The 15842-nt window shown below is 45.3% G+C and overlaps 1 protein-coding gene across 3 annotated transcripts in view; it reads left to right on the forward strand.

Moving 5' to 3' along the window:
* The window catches only part of PLEKHO2 (pleckstrin homology domain containing O2), an 85440-nt gene extending 70331 nt beyond the window's left edge, over positions 1–15109 (forward strand). For 2 of the 3 annotated variants that reach the window (XM_030189753.1, XM_030189754.1), the window contains exon 6: positions 13467–15109. In XM_030189753.1, coding sequence (XP_030045613.1) covers positions 13467–14816 — 1350 coding nt within the window. In that variant the 3' untranslated portion in view covers positions 14817–15109. The remainder of the gene's footprint in view (positions 1–13466) is intronic. The other variant, XM_030189755.1, reaches the window with a different exon arrangement.
* The last annotated feature ends 733 nt before the right edge of the window (positions 15110–15842 follow it).

Below are 15842 nucleotides of genomic sequence, written 5' to 3' on the forward strand. Positions count from 1 at the left end.
ATAGACCTCATCCTTCTCTTTTCTAAGCTGAAGAGCCCTAACCTCTTTAGCCTTTCCTCATACGAGAGGAGTTCCATCCCCTTTATCATTTTGGTCGCTCTTATTTGAACCTTTTCTGATTCTGCTATATCTTTTTTGAGATACAGCGACCAGAACTGAACGCAATACTGAGGAAGCTAGAAGAATGGTCTGAGGTTTGGCAATTAAAATTCAATGCGAAGAAATGCAAAGTGATGCACTTAGGGAATAGAAACCCTCGGGAGATGTATGTGTTAGGCGGGGAGAATCTGATAGGTACGGACGGGGAGAGGGATCTTGGGGTGATAGTATCTGAGGATCTGAAGGCGACGAAACAGTGTGACAAGGCGGTGGCCATAGCTAGAAGGTTGTTAGGCTGTATAGAGAGAGGAGTGACCAGCAGAAGAAAGGGGGTTTTAATGCCCCTGTATAAGACGTTGGTGAGGCCCCACCTGGAGTATTGTGTTCAGTTTTGGAGGCCGAACCTTGCGAAGGATGTAAAAAGAATTGAAGCGGTGCAAAGAAAAGCTATGAGAATGGTAAGGGATTTGCGTTACAAGACGTATGAGGAGAGACTTGATGACCTGAACATGTATACTCTGGAAGAAAGGAGAAACAGGGGTGATATGATACAGACGTTCAAATATTTGAAAAGTATTAATCCGCAAACGAACCTTTTCCGGAGGTGGGAAGGCGGTAGAACGAGAGGACAAGAAATGAGATTGAAGGGGGGCAGACTCAGAAAAATGTCAGGAAGTATTTTTTCACGGAGAGAGTAGTGGATGCTTGGAATGCCCTCCCGCGGGAGGTGGTGGAAATGAAAACGGTAACAGAATTCAAACACGCGTGGGATAAACATAAAGGAATCCTGTTCAGAAGGAATGGATCCTAAGGAGCTTAGCCGAGATTGGGTGGCAGAGCCGGAGATGGTGCTGAGCAGACTTATACGGTCTGTGCCAGAGCCAGTGGTGGGAGGCGGGGCTGGTGGTTGGGAGGCGGGGATAGTGCTGGGCAGACTTATACGGTCTGTGCCCTGAAGAGGACAGGTACAAATCAAAGTAGGGTATACACAAAAAGTAGCACATATGAGTTTGTCTTGTTGGGCAGACTGGATGGACCATGCAGGTCTTTTTCTGCTGTCATTTACTATGTTACTATGTAAGGTGCGGTTGCACCATGGAGCGATATAGAGGCATTATAGAATTTTCGGTCTTATTCACCATCCCTTTCCTAATAATTCCTAGCTTTTTTGACCACTGCCACACACTGAGCAGAAGATTTCAGTGTATTATTTACAACACTACTTAGTTTTATCTTGAGTGCTGACCCCCAAGGTGGACCCTAGCATCAGGTAACTATGATTTGGATTATTCTTTCCAATGTGCATCACCAGGAGCAGTGTGTTTTTTCTAGCAAAAAAGATGCCGGTACTCAAATGCTAGGCCACCCTTCAGAGGCGGGGTGATCACTGAGTGACCCACCCCACAATAGCCAGGCCCCCTGCAATCAGTCACAGAATCTATGACAAGGCAGAATTGGTGTTTAGAGCCTGAGATCGTTCATTAAAACTTGGGGACCATGGGTCAATTTTAGCAGACAATGGAAAAGGTGCCGGTACTCAGTACCCCCGAGTCCCCCCTCAAAAAAAGCCCTGGCCAGGAGGTATGCTGCAGTGACTGCCAGGTGCTTGGTGTATTAAGTAGTTGATTCTGGTATATTGTGCATTGTGATGGTGATTTTTAAACTAGTTTGATGTCTTCTGGTAGAAGAGACTTGTGCATTGCATATTCCATCAAGTAAGGCAAAGCTGTAATGGATCTTTTTCGGTAGCAGCACTAGCTGAACGAAACAGACTGCAAATAGAGACAAGGTTAATGGAAACATTTACACTTTTAGGGAACAAATGAAAACATTATTTTTAGCCCAGGCTTTTACATCCTGCTGAGTGAATATAGCCACAAAAAAAACCCAGCAACTAATAGCAAATTACTCTGTTCTATCCAGACCTCAGCAGTGACTGTTTTCAAACCAAGACATAGCCTATTGAATAAGCTTTACACATTTCTATTATGTTATATAATATAGTTTATTAAAAAAGGAAAAATTTAAAAAGTTTTAATAAAATGATTAAAGGGAAAGACCAATGACGATTTCAGTGAATCACCGTTTTGAAGGAGTTCACTCAAGACGGTGTACAACAACAATAAGTCAAACATGAGAAACAGACAATTACAGCAGTAATTCAGACAACGATGCAAAGTATGGCACAGCGTACTGCTTACAATTTCAACACAATATGTAATAGAACATTTTCATAGACGGCGTAGGGTATAAGCAAAGATGGAACATATGGATAGATAAGATAGAGTAACAGGAGTAAGAAGATAAGGGACTAGTTAAAGAGAGTTGCAAATGAGGTCAGAAAGGTGCTTGAACATTATCTCGGCTAGGGTAGGAGTGGATAAACATGTCCTGTTATAATATGTGCAGCTGGTGTCATTTACTTTTTTTTTTTTGTTACATTTGTACCCTGCGCTTTCCCACTCATGGCAGGCTCAATGCGGCTTACATGGGGCAATGGAGGGTTAAGTGACTTGCCCAGAGTCACAAGGAGCTGCCTGTGCCTGAAGCGGGAATCCAACTCAGTTCCTCAAGACCAAAGTCCACCACCCTAACCACTAGGCCACTCCTCCACTGTTGCTACTATTTGAGATTCTACATGGAATGTTGCTATTCCACTAGCAACATTCCATGTAGAAGTCGGCCCTTGCAGATCACCAATATGGCGTACGTGCAGGACGTCAGACTCACAGAAACAGAAGCCTGCACAGCCTTCTACATGGAATGTTGCTAGTGGAATAGCAACATTCCATGTAGAATCTCCAATAGTAGCAACATTCCATGTAGAATCTCCAATAGTATCTATTTTATTTTTGTTACATTTATACAATGCACTTTCCCACTCATGGCAGGCTCAATGTGGCAATGGAGGGTTAAGTGACTTGCCCAGAGTCTGTGCCTGAAGTGGGAATCAAACTCAGTTCCTCAGTTCCCCAGGACCAAAGTCCACCACCCTAACCACTAGGCCACTCCTCCAGCTTCTTCCATTAAAGGCTTGGTTGAAGAGCCAAGCTTTCACCTGCTTCTTGAAGTAGAAATAGTCTTGTGATAAGCAAAGCCTTTCAGGGAGTCCATTCCAGAGCTTTGGGGCTACTCCAGAGAAGGCTCGCTTGCAGGTATCACATCGTGTAATGTCTTTTGGAGAGGGTGTAGTTAGTGAAAGACCTTGGGAGGACCTTAGTGTCCTTGGCGGTATGTGGAGGATCATCCTGTTCTTCAGATACTCGGGGCCATTTCCTTTCAGGGCCTTGAAGATCAGACATAGAGTTTTAAATTTAGCCCTGTATTGTACTGATAGCCAGTGAAGTTTTTGCAAAAACGGTGTGATGTGGTCACGTCGCTTGCAACCTTCTATGAGTCTTGCTGCAGTATTCTGAATCAAGTGGAGCTGGTGCAGGCCCTTTGTAGTCAGACAAGTGTAGAGTGTAGGCTATGTGAAATAATTACCCCCACCTTGAGATTAATTGGACTGTTTAAAGGGGAGTGAATATGACATAGTAAAAATATGCATTCTGAGGGTAAAGACAGATGAAGAGGAGGTTAATTTAAAAACAAACAAATGATGGGGGGTTAGGGCGATGTTATAGTACTGGCCAAAGGTATCTGAGATGCTACATCCTTATTTTTTTTTAATCTTATGGTGTAGTAAGTTTTTTGGCTTGCAGTACTTTCCGGTTGTTTTTGAGTTTGGGGAGGTGGGATGAGAGGGGGGTTTGGGGAGAAATGTTAAAACTTGATGATCTTTTTTGTGGTATACTGTGATGGTTGGTCGTTGTTTATATTGAATCATCAATAAAATTGTTGAAACATTAAAAAAAACAAAAAAAAACCTATAGCACGTCAATTGTTCTTATTCTTACAGGGCAGATAAAGTTTGAACTTCAATTCTCTTTTAATGTCAAGTATTCATATTAGGTTCAATATTAAAAGAACATATCTGGGTTTAAGTCCTGCTGTGACAGATGCTCAGTGGCAGTATCTCGCCACTGAATATCATTGCAAACCACGGAAGCACTATCCGACCACTGAATATCATTGCAAACCACGGAAGCACTATCCGACCACTGAATATCATTACAAACCACGGAAGCACTATCCGACCACTGAATATCATTACAAACCACTGAAGCACTATCCGACCACTGAATATCATTGCAAACCACGGAAGCACTATCCGACCACTGAATATCATTTGCAAAACCATCACACCAGTATCAGGATAGTGCCACTGAGAATCATTTCAATCGTCCGTAGCACTATCCGAATAGCACCAGGGTGGGGCAGGGGCTCAGAACAGAGTTATCCAGGTAGCAGCACTTTTCAGTGCTTCTATCCGGATAATTTATAACAGTACTAAAGCTGTGTTAAGTGCTATCCATTCCAAACAAGTTCTCCGGATAGTGGCTGAATATTGCCTCTACCGAGTGGTGCTGGCATCTCATCACTCTAACCAGATATTCAATAGCAGCCACTATCCGGATACTGTCTTGGTTCTAATCCTGGCTGTGCCTCAGTTCTGCGCCTAGCTTTGCCACAATGTCACCCTGGACAAGACGCTGACTTCTTTGTGCTCATTAGATCACTTAAAATGTAATTTTTGGAAGTAAAAATTCTGAAATATGGAAGTCAAATTCTTTAAAAAAAAGAGTGATTTTTAGAATTCAGTTGCTTTTAAACTTTGAGGGTTTTTGGAAACAAAAACTCTGCTTACAGATAGAAGTGAATTGTAAATTTATGGCCATCTTCATTTAATCTCTCTCCTCTGAAAACATCTATGTGGAATGAAATGTTGCTCGCTAATATTTCACTCCCGGACATGGCTGCATGTAGGTCCAGTGTAAGTTTTGGATTTTCACCTGTCTTTCCAAATGATGTTCAAAGCAGCTTTCAGCCTTTTTGGTTTTTAGATAGCTTGAGTCCCTGCCCCCATGAGTTTCCAATCAGAGCAGGTACCTGAAGAAATGGGAGACAAAGCGACTTTCCCAAAGTCACATAAAGCCCCAGCTGCTTCTTAGTTTCGAGCCCACCTCTCTTAATGATTGGGCCACTCCTTTTCTAAATGATAAGGCTGTAGGCTTCCTGGGTCTGCAGGCACATTAGGAAATTCAGATTTTGCAGGAACTGTGCTAAGAAAGTAATGGAATGCTGAAAAGAACTGTTAATCCATCTGTGAGCCCTTGAGCCTAGGCCGAGGCTTAGGAAGGATCTTGGCCAAGGCCTAGGGTGGACCAAACAGGCGCTACGCAAACCCACAGCCACAAAGCTCCGCACACTCAGGACACTCAACCAGCACCAGCAGAAAAGGGAGATAGACCACTCAGGCGGGCCTCACGGCCGAACGGGAACCCACTTGTACAGATTCCAAGCGTATGGGCCTCATGGCCAATCTGGAACCGAGTCACACACTAGGGAAGGGAAAAAGAACAATGAGGGGTCCCAGGAGGGGCTGGAGCACATGCAACACACACAGCGCTAGCTAGACACAAGGGAAGGGTGACAGACAAGAAGCTGGCAGGTACAGGCTATGACCAGGGGAAGAGAAAGCCAAGGACAGATGGGACACAGACTTTATAGGAGCGAAGCTCCATAGGAACACACTAGGCTGTACCATACAGCACACAAATACACTAGGCTGTGCCACACAACACCCAAAGGAAAAGGGAAGCCACCTATAGGAATACACAAGGCTGTCCTACACAGCACTAGGATTAATGGAAACCACTTAGGAATACACAGGACTGTGCCACTCAGCATTCAAGGGTCAAGGGAAACCACCCACAGAGTCAAATAACAGACACTAGAGACAAAGGGGTAATTCCATGCCAAGTAGTCTAAACCTTCCCACCATCATGTCTCCAATTTTGTTCAAATTTTATCTGTTGCACGAGTCAGGTGTTAAACGAAGTTTCCCAAAATTTGAGGTCTCTAACTGCAATAGTTGAAGATCTAGACCCCTTTTTCTGAAAGGTTGTCAGTCCATGAGTGTGCGACATTTACCAAAATGCCATTTTTGGGGTCTAATAAAATCCAAACACATTTATAAGAATGGCTAAAAAATTCAAATCCTGTACAGTTTTTGATGCTAATTCCGATGAAATACATTTTAACATTATGGATGCAAAATCCAGTCAAACAAGTTGACTCAAAGTGTGCATCAAAATTGGTCGCGACTCATCGGAACATATTTGGACTAATATTCAGACCGCAACAACTTCCATGCAAACAAAAATACGGACTTGAAATTTTGAACAAGCATTATGCTTGTGCTGGACATAATACTGCCAGATTTGCAACTAACCAGCTTCTATAACCGCCATGCAGGATCTCTTCAAAGTTGGCACTGTCAGCGCAAATGGTAAAATGTACCAAAGTTCAAAGCCAATTATTAAAAAAGTGTCTGCCTGAATCAGCTTGTGAACAGTATCATCTGAAAGAGAAAATTGTGCTCTACAACACTGATATGTTTTTGTTTTGCAATGCCACCATTAAGTACTGCTTCAGAAAAGGGGGTCTACATCTGCAACTATTGCAGTTAGAGACCTCAAATTTGGGGAAACTTATAACAAGAACGTAACTCACAGTGACCATCAACCTAATGAAAGCCTGTGGCTGCTGCCCAGCACAGACATGTGTCATTAATGTAGATATAGTAGAATTGGAAAAGGTGCAGCGAAGGGCGACTAAAATGATAGCGGGGATGGGACGACTTCCCTATGAAGAAAGACTAAGGAGGCTAGGGCTATTCAGCTTGGAGAAGAGACGGCTGAGGGGAGACATGATAGAGGTATATAAAATAATGAGTGGAGTGGAACAGGTGGATGTGAAGCGTCTGTTCACGCTTTCCAAAAATACTAGGACTAGGGGGCATGCGATGAAACTACAGTGTAGTAAATGTAAAACAAATCGGAGAAAATGTTTCTTCACCCAACGTGTAATTAAACTCTGGAATTCATTGCCGGAAAATGTGGTGAAGGCGGTTAGCTTAGCAGAATTTAAAAAGGGGTTGGACGGTTTCCTAAAGGACAAGTCCATAAACCGCTACTAAACGGACTTGGAAAAATCCAAAATTCCAGGAATAACATGTATAGAATGTTTGTACGTTTGGGTAGCTTGCCAGGTGCCCTTGGCCTGGATTGGCCGCTGTCGTGGACAAGATGCTGGGCTCGATGGACCGTTGGTCTTTTCCCAGTATGGCATTACTTATGTACTTATGTACTTAACTGACAGATTAGAGGCTTAGATCCAAGGTTTGGACAGTGAAGGCTCCTGTTGTCCCTTCAGATATTTTTAGAATTTACTTAACCAGCCAGATCATTAGAAGGCTGCATCTAAGTCTGACATTCGTTCGGCTTCTAACAATGGTGAGAGGACATTCTCCAACATCTCCTGCCCTCGGGAGAGGTGGTGACGGAGAGACCCTCACGTGTAGACACATCGGTGCCCATCTAGAGAAATCTGAAATCTTGTCTGCTGGAGGGGGGTGTGGGGGGGAACCATAGCTAAAGATCCACAGAAGAAATTTTCAGATCTTTCAAGAGACCCAACGCTGCACATTGCTAACATCTGTCAATGTGATGAAATATCAATCCGCCAATCGCCCCCCAACCCCCCCCCCCCCCGCCCCCCAGTGAAACTGAAGCAGAAGGTTGGTGAGAAATACAGTTTGAGTTGCTGAAGTGCCCAGTTCCAGGAGTCAAAATTTAGGCCAGTCCTGGATTTTCAGGCAACCCCCATCCTGGTGCATTGTGGGACCTGCAGTACTGATTTCAATGTGTAGACTTAGGGGCTACAAATCCCACAATGCTTTAGGAAGTAAACTTAAAACCAAGATTGGCCTAAAAGTCTCTGTCCTAGAACTTGGGTGCCTTGGCAGCTCTGAACAACTGAGGTTTTCATGCTTTTATGTACACCTCTCACACGACCTTACCTAATACCTTCCATCTAAATCCTCTTTCACCTCTGCTTATGATCGACTGTTTTTAAATCAATTAACGACGTTATCATGTCTGTACTCTGTAAGCCACATTGAGCCTGCAAAAAGGTGGGAAAATGTGGGGTATAAATAGATAAATAAATAAAGCTTAATATCAGCTAATGCCAAAGCCCTAAAAAAGCCCCTAGATAGCTCTTGGGTATATTTTGAGGAAGAGCTTGATAAAAACAAAATTATCTAACCTTGTACCTTAATATTGGTCTTATTCTAGCGGTTCATAGCACTCAAATGGAAATGTTTGTCAATCCTATGATATCCAGGGTTGAATTGGTCTTGTTTGATATGGCCTCATTGCCTGCACATCTGTGTGATCTAGTGAATATAAAATTTGTCCCAGATTAAAACAGATTTGAATGGTGGGTTGCACGAATTAAGGACTATATCCTATTCACATTTAAATCTTGTCTTCAAACTATTCAGAAGATACTTCCACAGCTGGGAATTGGTCCAAGGCCTTCCGTTCAGGGTTGCTGTTGATCCGTTTAGAAACCCTAAACGCGGACCAGTCTGTAATTCGATTGGGCACCCCATAAATCTGTATTCTGGCTCTGCAACTCCACTGTGTTTCTGGTTCCCTTTCAAATCAAATCAATTCTTTTATACCACTAGTATCCCCTTTCCAGGGTTCAGTGCAGTTTACATTCTTGGTGAGACAAAAGCCGATAGTGCAGTGGCGTAGCTACGTGGGGCCTGAGGGGGCCGGGGCCCCCGCAGATTCACCCCAGGACCCCCCCTCCCGGCGAACCCGCCCCCGCCGCCGCCTACCTTTACTTTTGCTGGCAGGGGGATCCCACTCCCCGCCAGCCGACGTCTTCTCAGTCCTTCCTGCACTTCAATTTGTTTGCTGACGTCCTGTTCTCTGAGTCTGACGTCCTGCACGTACAACGTGCAGGACGTCAGCAAACAAATTGAAGAGCGGGAAGCGACTAAGAAGAAGACGTCGGCTGGCGGGGAGTGGGATCCCCCGCCAGCAAAAGTAAAGGTAGGCGGCAGCGGCGGCGGGAGGGGGGGGCGGCAATGTTGGCGGTGGGGGGGCGGCGCCGGGGGGAGGGCTAAAATGTGCCCCCTCCCCCCGGGCTCTGGACCCCTCTCCCACCGAAGGCTGGCTACGCCCCTGCGATAGTGTGAGGTATGAGAACAATTAGAGACCATTGGTGTAATGCATGAGACCAAACCATTATAGGAAAGGATAATGGATGATACTAGGAGATAGAAGTCAATGGATTATTATGAAGCAATCTTGGGGAAGAGAAAGGTTTTTAGCCTCTTCCTGAAGTTGGGGTAGCTGTTTTCTGTTCTGATGGGAATAAGTAGAGAGAGTGGCTGGCAGGGATCCCCAAGCCCCACTAGCCGAAAACTCCCAACAACTGTCCTGCCTGCATACCTTTTAAGTAGCAGATCTTAGCCTGCAGTGAGCAGCGGCTGATACATACTGCCTGCACTGGCCCCACAGCCTTCCCTCTGATGTATTCCCACCTATGCGGAAACAGGAAGTTGCATCACAGGGAAGGCTGTGGGGCAAACATGAGCAGTGTGCATTAGTTACTGCACGCGAGGGAGGGAGGATGTTTGCGAGACCAAAATAGCATGCAGGCAAGAGAGGGAGAGACCAAATCACTTGTGGGACAGGGCAAAGTTCTTCTGCCCACCCATTCTGGGCCCAGGCCCACAAAAAATTGGGTGTCTGGCTACGCCGAAGTTCCTGCCTATGCGGAAACAGGAAGTTGCATCACAGGGAAGGCTGTGGGGCCAACATGAGCAGTGTGTATTAGCTGCTGCTCGCTGCAGGTGAAAATCTGCTATTTACAAGGTATGCAGGGGAGGGGGATATTTCAGAGACCATATGGCATGCAGGCGAGCGAGGGAGAGACCAAATCACTTGTTGGACAAGGCAGAGTTCTTCTGCCCACCCATCTTGGGCCCAGGCCCACCCAAAATTGGGTGTCTGGCTTTGCCCCTGAGTAGAGAGTTCCATATTTTGACTCCAAGAATGGGGAATAGAGAGCTGAAAATCTTCTGATTTTGAATTGTCTTTCGAAACGGTGGCGCTAGCAAGCAGTCGTAGTCAGCAGTTCAGAGGTGAAACCATGTACTAAACATCCTCGGACCCAGCAGTGACCTCTGGGATTGGTACTCTTCAGCAGAAAGCCGATCCTCTCAGTCCTGCTCAGGTCCAGATGCACTAAACGTTTTCATCGTTAAATGAGCCCTCAAGGAAGAATTTCCTATCCTTTCCATGCACTAAAGCCTATTTTCCGACGACAGTAGCAGCTAACGAAAACTGAATGCAGATGAGCAATTCTTCTACAAATCCCATTGAAATGACATGCACTAACCTTTTCCGATTCATTTAACGCAGGAAAACACCGTGAAATCTCGTACCTCTCGTTAGGGCTGTCTGTCTGCTAGAAGTTTACAAAAGTCCATTAAAAAAAAATAACTGGGGGGGGGGGGGGGCGAAAACACGTCAGGGGCGTTCTTTATTGACGCCCCAGGTCGCCGCTGCTCCCCTCTCCCTCAGAACCAAAAATGAAAAAAAAAAAAGGATCGGGAGGGGGCAAAGGCACTCGTCATGAGCGTCCTGTATGGACGCCTTGCCCCCCCCCCCCCCCCCCCCGCTCCCCCCCCCCCCCCCCCCCCGCACGAAAAAACTCAAATTTTAGCAGCCCCAGCCCCGGGCCGGCCCTCCTCCCTTCCTGTGTATTCTCCCACACTAGCTCCGCCTCCTGCCATGCTCCGGTCCCGCCCCCGCCGCCCCCCCCCCCCTTTGCCTTACCGGCCCGTGCAGCGCCTCTCACCTCTGCTGCACGGGCAAGAACAGCTGATCGGCGAGTCAGAAGGCCTCCTCAGACGTCCCTTCTTTCTTCCTGGGCCCGCCCTCCTCTGACGTGGGGCTGCTAAAATTTGAGTTTTTTCGTGCGGGGGGGGGGGAAGCAGGGAGCAGCGTGGGGGGGGGGGGGCAAGGCGTCCATACAGGACGCTCATGACGAGCACCCTTGCCCCCTCCCGAAACACAAGTGTTTGTGGGGGGTTTTTTTTGTTTGTTTTGACAGCTGGGCCTTTGTGGCATGTGCAGAGCAGCCAGCATAACGCTTGGCTGCTCTGCGCATGCTTTAGGCGCTGATTAACGAGGGGTTTAACGATTCTGTGATACATCCTACTTTGCAATACCGATCCGAACATTTCTGGAGTGTTTTTGTAGTGCATTCCTCATTTTTTAAAAATCGTTAAGCACTTTTACGTTTCTTATTTTTTAACGTTTGGTTGATGCATCTGGGCCTCAGTGTCTGGGACTGGGGACCCTGCCTAAATTCATTGTTACTGCCTGTGCTGGGTGATTAGTAAAAGCCTGTCAGACTGCCTCTCCCAGTTCTCCTGCTTCATTTTAGCTGACATCACCCTGAAGGCAGGATCTTGGAAAGCAGATACAGTCTCGTGTTTTGAGCCTTTAGCAGAGTTCAGCCAACGGGGAAACTCTGGCCTCAGGAGACTTGTAATTTGGCAGCTCTGACATAACAACGCAGAAAGCTAAGAACTGGCAGAAAGTGTGCGAGACAAAATATTTTAGCCTAATGGTTTTGTAAAGTTACGTAGGTAAAGTGGCAGGGTAACCGTGTTAGTATACATTTTGATTAGCTTTCGAAGGTAACCCTTCTTCAGGTCAGAAATTCAGAAATGAGCAAATCATGACATATATCAGAATATATCAGTGAAACATAAAAGTATTCCAGTTAGTCTCACTTGGAAATTTGGGGGAGGGGGTTGTGAGAAACAGGGAGAGATGGATGGGTGATCAGACGGTGACATAGCAGTAGAATTTTATGGTTTGAAATGTGATAGGAAACCAAGACCTTTGTTAAGTACCATCTGATGGGTGTCAAAATATTTTATAATTTTAACTTCAAAGGATTTATGTTCTTGGATAGTTTTTAAATTTCCTTTTATTTTTTTCAAGTCATTGATGTAGTGCTCTGGTCTAGCAAAATGCTGTCCTACAGAGTTGTCACCCTGGTTAAGTACGTAAGTGTTGTCATACTGGGACAGACCGAAGGTCCATCAAGCCCAGAATCCTGTTTACAACACTGGCTAATCCAGGTTACAAGTACCTGGCAAGAACCCAAAACAGTACAATACATTTTATGCTGGTTATCCTATAAATAAGCAGTGGATTTAACCCAAATCCATCTTAATAATGACTTATGGACTTTTCTTTTAGGAAGTTATCCAAACCTTTTTGTAAACCCCGCTAAGCTAACTACTTTTCCCACATTCTGTGGCAATGAATTCCAGAGTTTAATTACATGTTGAGTGAAGAACTATTTTCGCTGATTTGTTTTAAATTTACTGCTTTGTAGCTTCATTATGGTTGGGGATGGGCAATTATAGGGGGAATAAAAATTTGGATTTTAGATGCTGTGTGTCTGTGTCGTGTGGGGGGGGGGGGGGCATAATTATTAGAGAGAATCCAGTAGTAATAAACATAAACATGATGCATTGAAGTATTTCATTAGTTGGATGATTTTTTAAAATTTTTTTATTTGTTGCATTTGTATCCCACATTTTCCCACCAGTTTGCAGGCTTAATGTGGCTTACATTATACCGTAATGGCGATCGCCATTTCCGGAAAGAAATTACAAGTAGTATTGCATTAAAGGGAAGACACATACATAGTGGTGTTAAATTGACGTTCCTGAATTATATCCGCTCCATGGATAAATCCTTCTTATCTGTTCCCTTCTCCACTACTGCCAACTCCAGACTTCGTGCCTTCTGTCTCGCTGCACCCTACGCCTGGAATAAACTTCCTGAGCCCCTACGTCTTGCCCCATCCTTGGCCACCTTTAAATCTAGACTGAAAGCCCACCTCTTTAACATTGCTTTTGACTCATAACCACTTGTAACCACTCGCCTCCACCTACCCTCCTCTCCTCCTTCCTGTACACATTAATTGATTTGATTACTTTATTTTTTGTCTATTAGATTGTAAGCTCTTTGAGCAGGGACTGTCTTTCTTCTATGTTTGTGCAGCGCTGCGTATGCCTTGTAGCGCTATAGAAATGCTAAATAGTAGTAGTAATAACAATAGGTTAATTAGCTGTGTCAAGTTCGTATCCGGTATTAGAGATGAGGTAGTAGAGCAAGGATTGCATGCTTTCATTCGTAGCGTTGGGAACAGTTGATTGTGAGCGTTCTGATTTGTTTAGTTCATGTAGAGTTTTAATTGTCTAGTGTTTGGGATTAATGCTCTAAGTAATTAGAAGAGGTTTATTGTACTGTTTTCCTATTAAAAAACGTTCTTCTACATGCTGGTAATATTGTTCTTTTCTGTTTTAGGTGGCCAATACTGCTTCAGATGGGATAATGAGACTAGATCTTGATCTGGTGGATACCGGTGCTGTAAACTTTGCCCCCGTTGCCAATGAAATTGCAGATGTTTTACCTAAGGAAGCTCCAAAGCCTCCAATGCCCCCTGTAAAGCCAAATGATTCACCTGCTTTGGAGTCATCGCACTTGGGCAATGGTAGTATATCTGAAGTCCATCCTCAAGCTCCAGCTCCTCCATCTAAAGCTCTTAAAGAGAACGCTTGGAAAGACAAATTTGGCTCCAAGGAAGATGTTGAGAAAGTTGATGAAGAATGTGCAGGTTCGAGTAACAGAAGCAGCAAGGAAGACCTTACAGAGGCAAATACCAAGAACAGTGATGGAACTCCAGCTCCTCCCCCAAAGATCTTATCAGACAAACTCAAAGTGAAGTGGGAGGAGACGTCTTCAGAGCCTGAGCTCATGGAAGAACTGAAAGCCGGTGATGGGACTCCAGTTCCTCCCCCAAAGATCTTATCAGACAAACTCAAAGTGAAGTGGGAGGAGTCGTCTTCGGAGCCTGAGCTCATCAAAGAACCGAAAGCCTCGGTAATCAGCACCGGTGATACCCCTGCCAAAGATGCAACAAAACCTCCTGCCCCTCCACCAAAAATTTTATCAGAGAGATTGAAAATCCAGGCCGATGGAGTCCATTCCAGCCAGAGTTATCTAGAAGTCACAGATCAGGTCTCAAGTGCCCAGGTTGCTGCAACAGAAGATGAAACTGCAGATCACAGCAAAGAGAGCACTTCTCTTAAGGATCAGCTACAAACCAAGGAAGACAATAGAAAGGAGGCTGACCGGGAAAAGGAGATAGAGTTAGCTAGCGAGGAGCAACAGGTACTGTCTTCTGGCAATAAAGACGATAAAGAGAAAACAAGCAAATCGTGCAAACAGACAGGAAAGTTCTCGGCATCAAATGTAATCCATTCTGACTTTCCCAAACCTCGACGTTCCTCTATAGGAGACCTTCTTTCTGAATCCAGTAACACCAAGGAAGGAAAGCAAGGGCAGCTTTTAGACCTGAGAAAACACCACCTGCACAGGGTGGAAATTAAACTAGCCAGTGGGCAGGAGAAAACAGAGCTGCTACTGCAGAAGGTCTTGGACGGAGGACTGGTGCAGAACCAGGAGGGGAAGGGATCGGAGGGAAACGCTGGACTGCTGCTGAGGGAAGCCGTGCAGGAGCTCAGGCAAGCTACCGATGCCCTGCAGGAAATAAAAAGTCTGGGAGAACTGGAGAAGAAATCTGAGGTGCCAACAGAGGAGCCAGAAGAAAAGCAGAAGGGCCTAGTGAGTTTTCACAGGAGAAGCTTTCCATAAAGTGCAGCCAAGGGGCCTGTCTGGGATTTCTCCATGCAAGTTGGTCAAGATGTCTCCTCTGTGAGCTTGGCAATTGGATTTACTAGGGGACCTGCTCCAAGTTCTATGGGAGCCGTCATTATTAAACATCATATAAGAAGTAATCAACAGACAAGTTGGGTAGAGAGGATCCTTTCGAAGATCTCAGGGCAAAGAACAGGGCCGTAGAAAGTCTAGACCATCTTCTGAAGCTGGCAAATGCTTTGCAGCTGCTGATGCACGAAATAACACGTGAAAGAGATACTGCAAGGCCAGATCATGAAATTCATCCTGACACACTGGCCCAACCCAAAGTCCACTTCAACCCAGTTTGAATTATTTGGTATAAACACATTTTCACTGTGAAAACGGTGACATGTTCTAACACTTCAGTCATGTTTCCACTGTTGATGTCTCTTGGTGGGAGGCGGGGGGGGGGGGGGGGCGGGGTTGGAAGAATGTTGACACCCTGCATAATGATTTCCATTAATCACAGCTGGGCCATCAGGATTATTTTGTCTGCTGTAAAATTGTGAACATAGAAGGGAAGTGTCGCTGGTAACCTACTGCTATGTAGAAAACCAGTTTGAAAGGGATGGAAAATTTTATTTTCTGGATTTGTGTTTAAAATATCTGAACCTGAGGATGACATCTTGGGATCCTGGGTGACTCCAAGCTAAGTTACATCCTCTTCTGAAAACACACACTGATCTTGAAAGCTGTTCATATCTCACCAGGGCCGTCCCGGGGAGATGGGGGTACAGAAATCACTCCCCGCCCATGATCTGTGTCCTGCAGTGAGCAGAGTAGGGCACGAGCGGTCGGTCGGGTGCGATTGAGCACTCCTGTATCTCACACCTTCCTGGGGTCTCATTAAGTCTTTGAACCAGAGGATTGCAGTGTCCAGCCCTTAGACTGTCAGTGTTGGCTAGATCTAGAAACCCACAAAAGGTTCTCCCCAGGCGACCCAAATAGCCTTGGCAGGGCATTTGCTTTCAGGCTGAACCT

The sequence above is a fragment of the Microcaecilia unicolor genome, chromosome 1 (assembly GCF_901765095.1).
Source record: "Microcaecilia unicolor chromosome 1, aMicUni1.1, whole genome shotgun sequence".
Taxonomy (NCBI): Eukaryota; Metazoa; Chordata; class Amphibia; order Gymnophiona; family Siphonopidae; genus Microcaecilia; species Microcaecilia unicolor.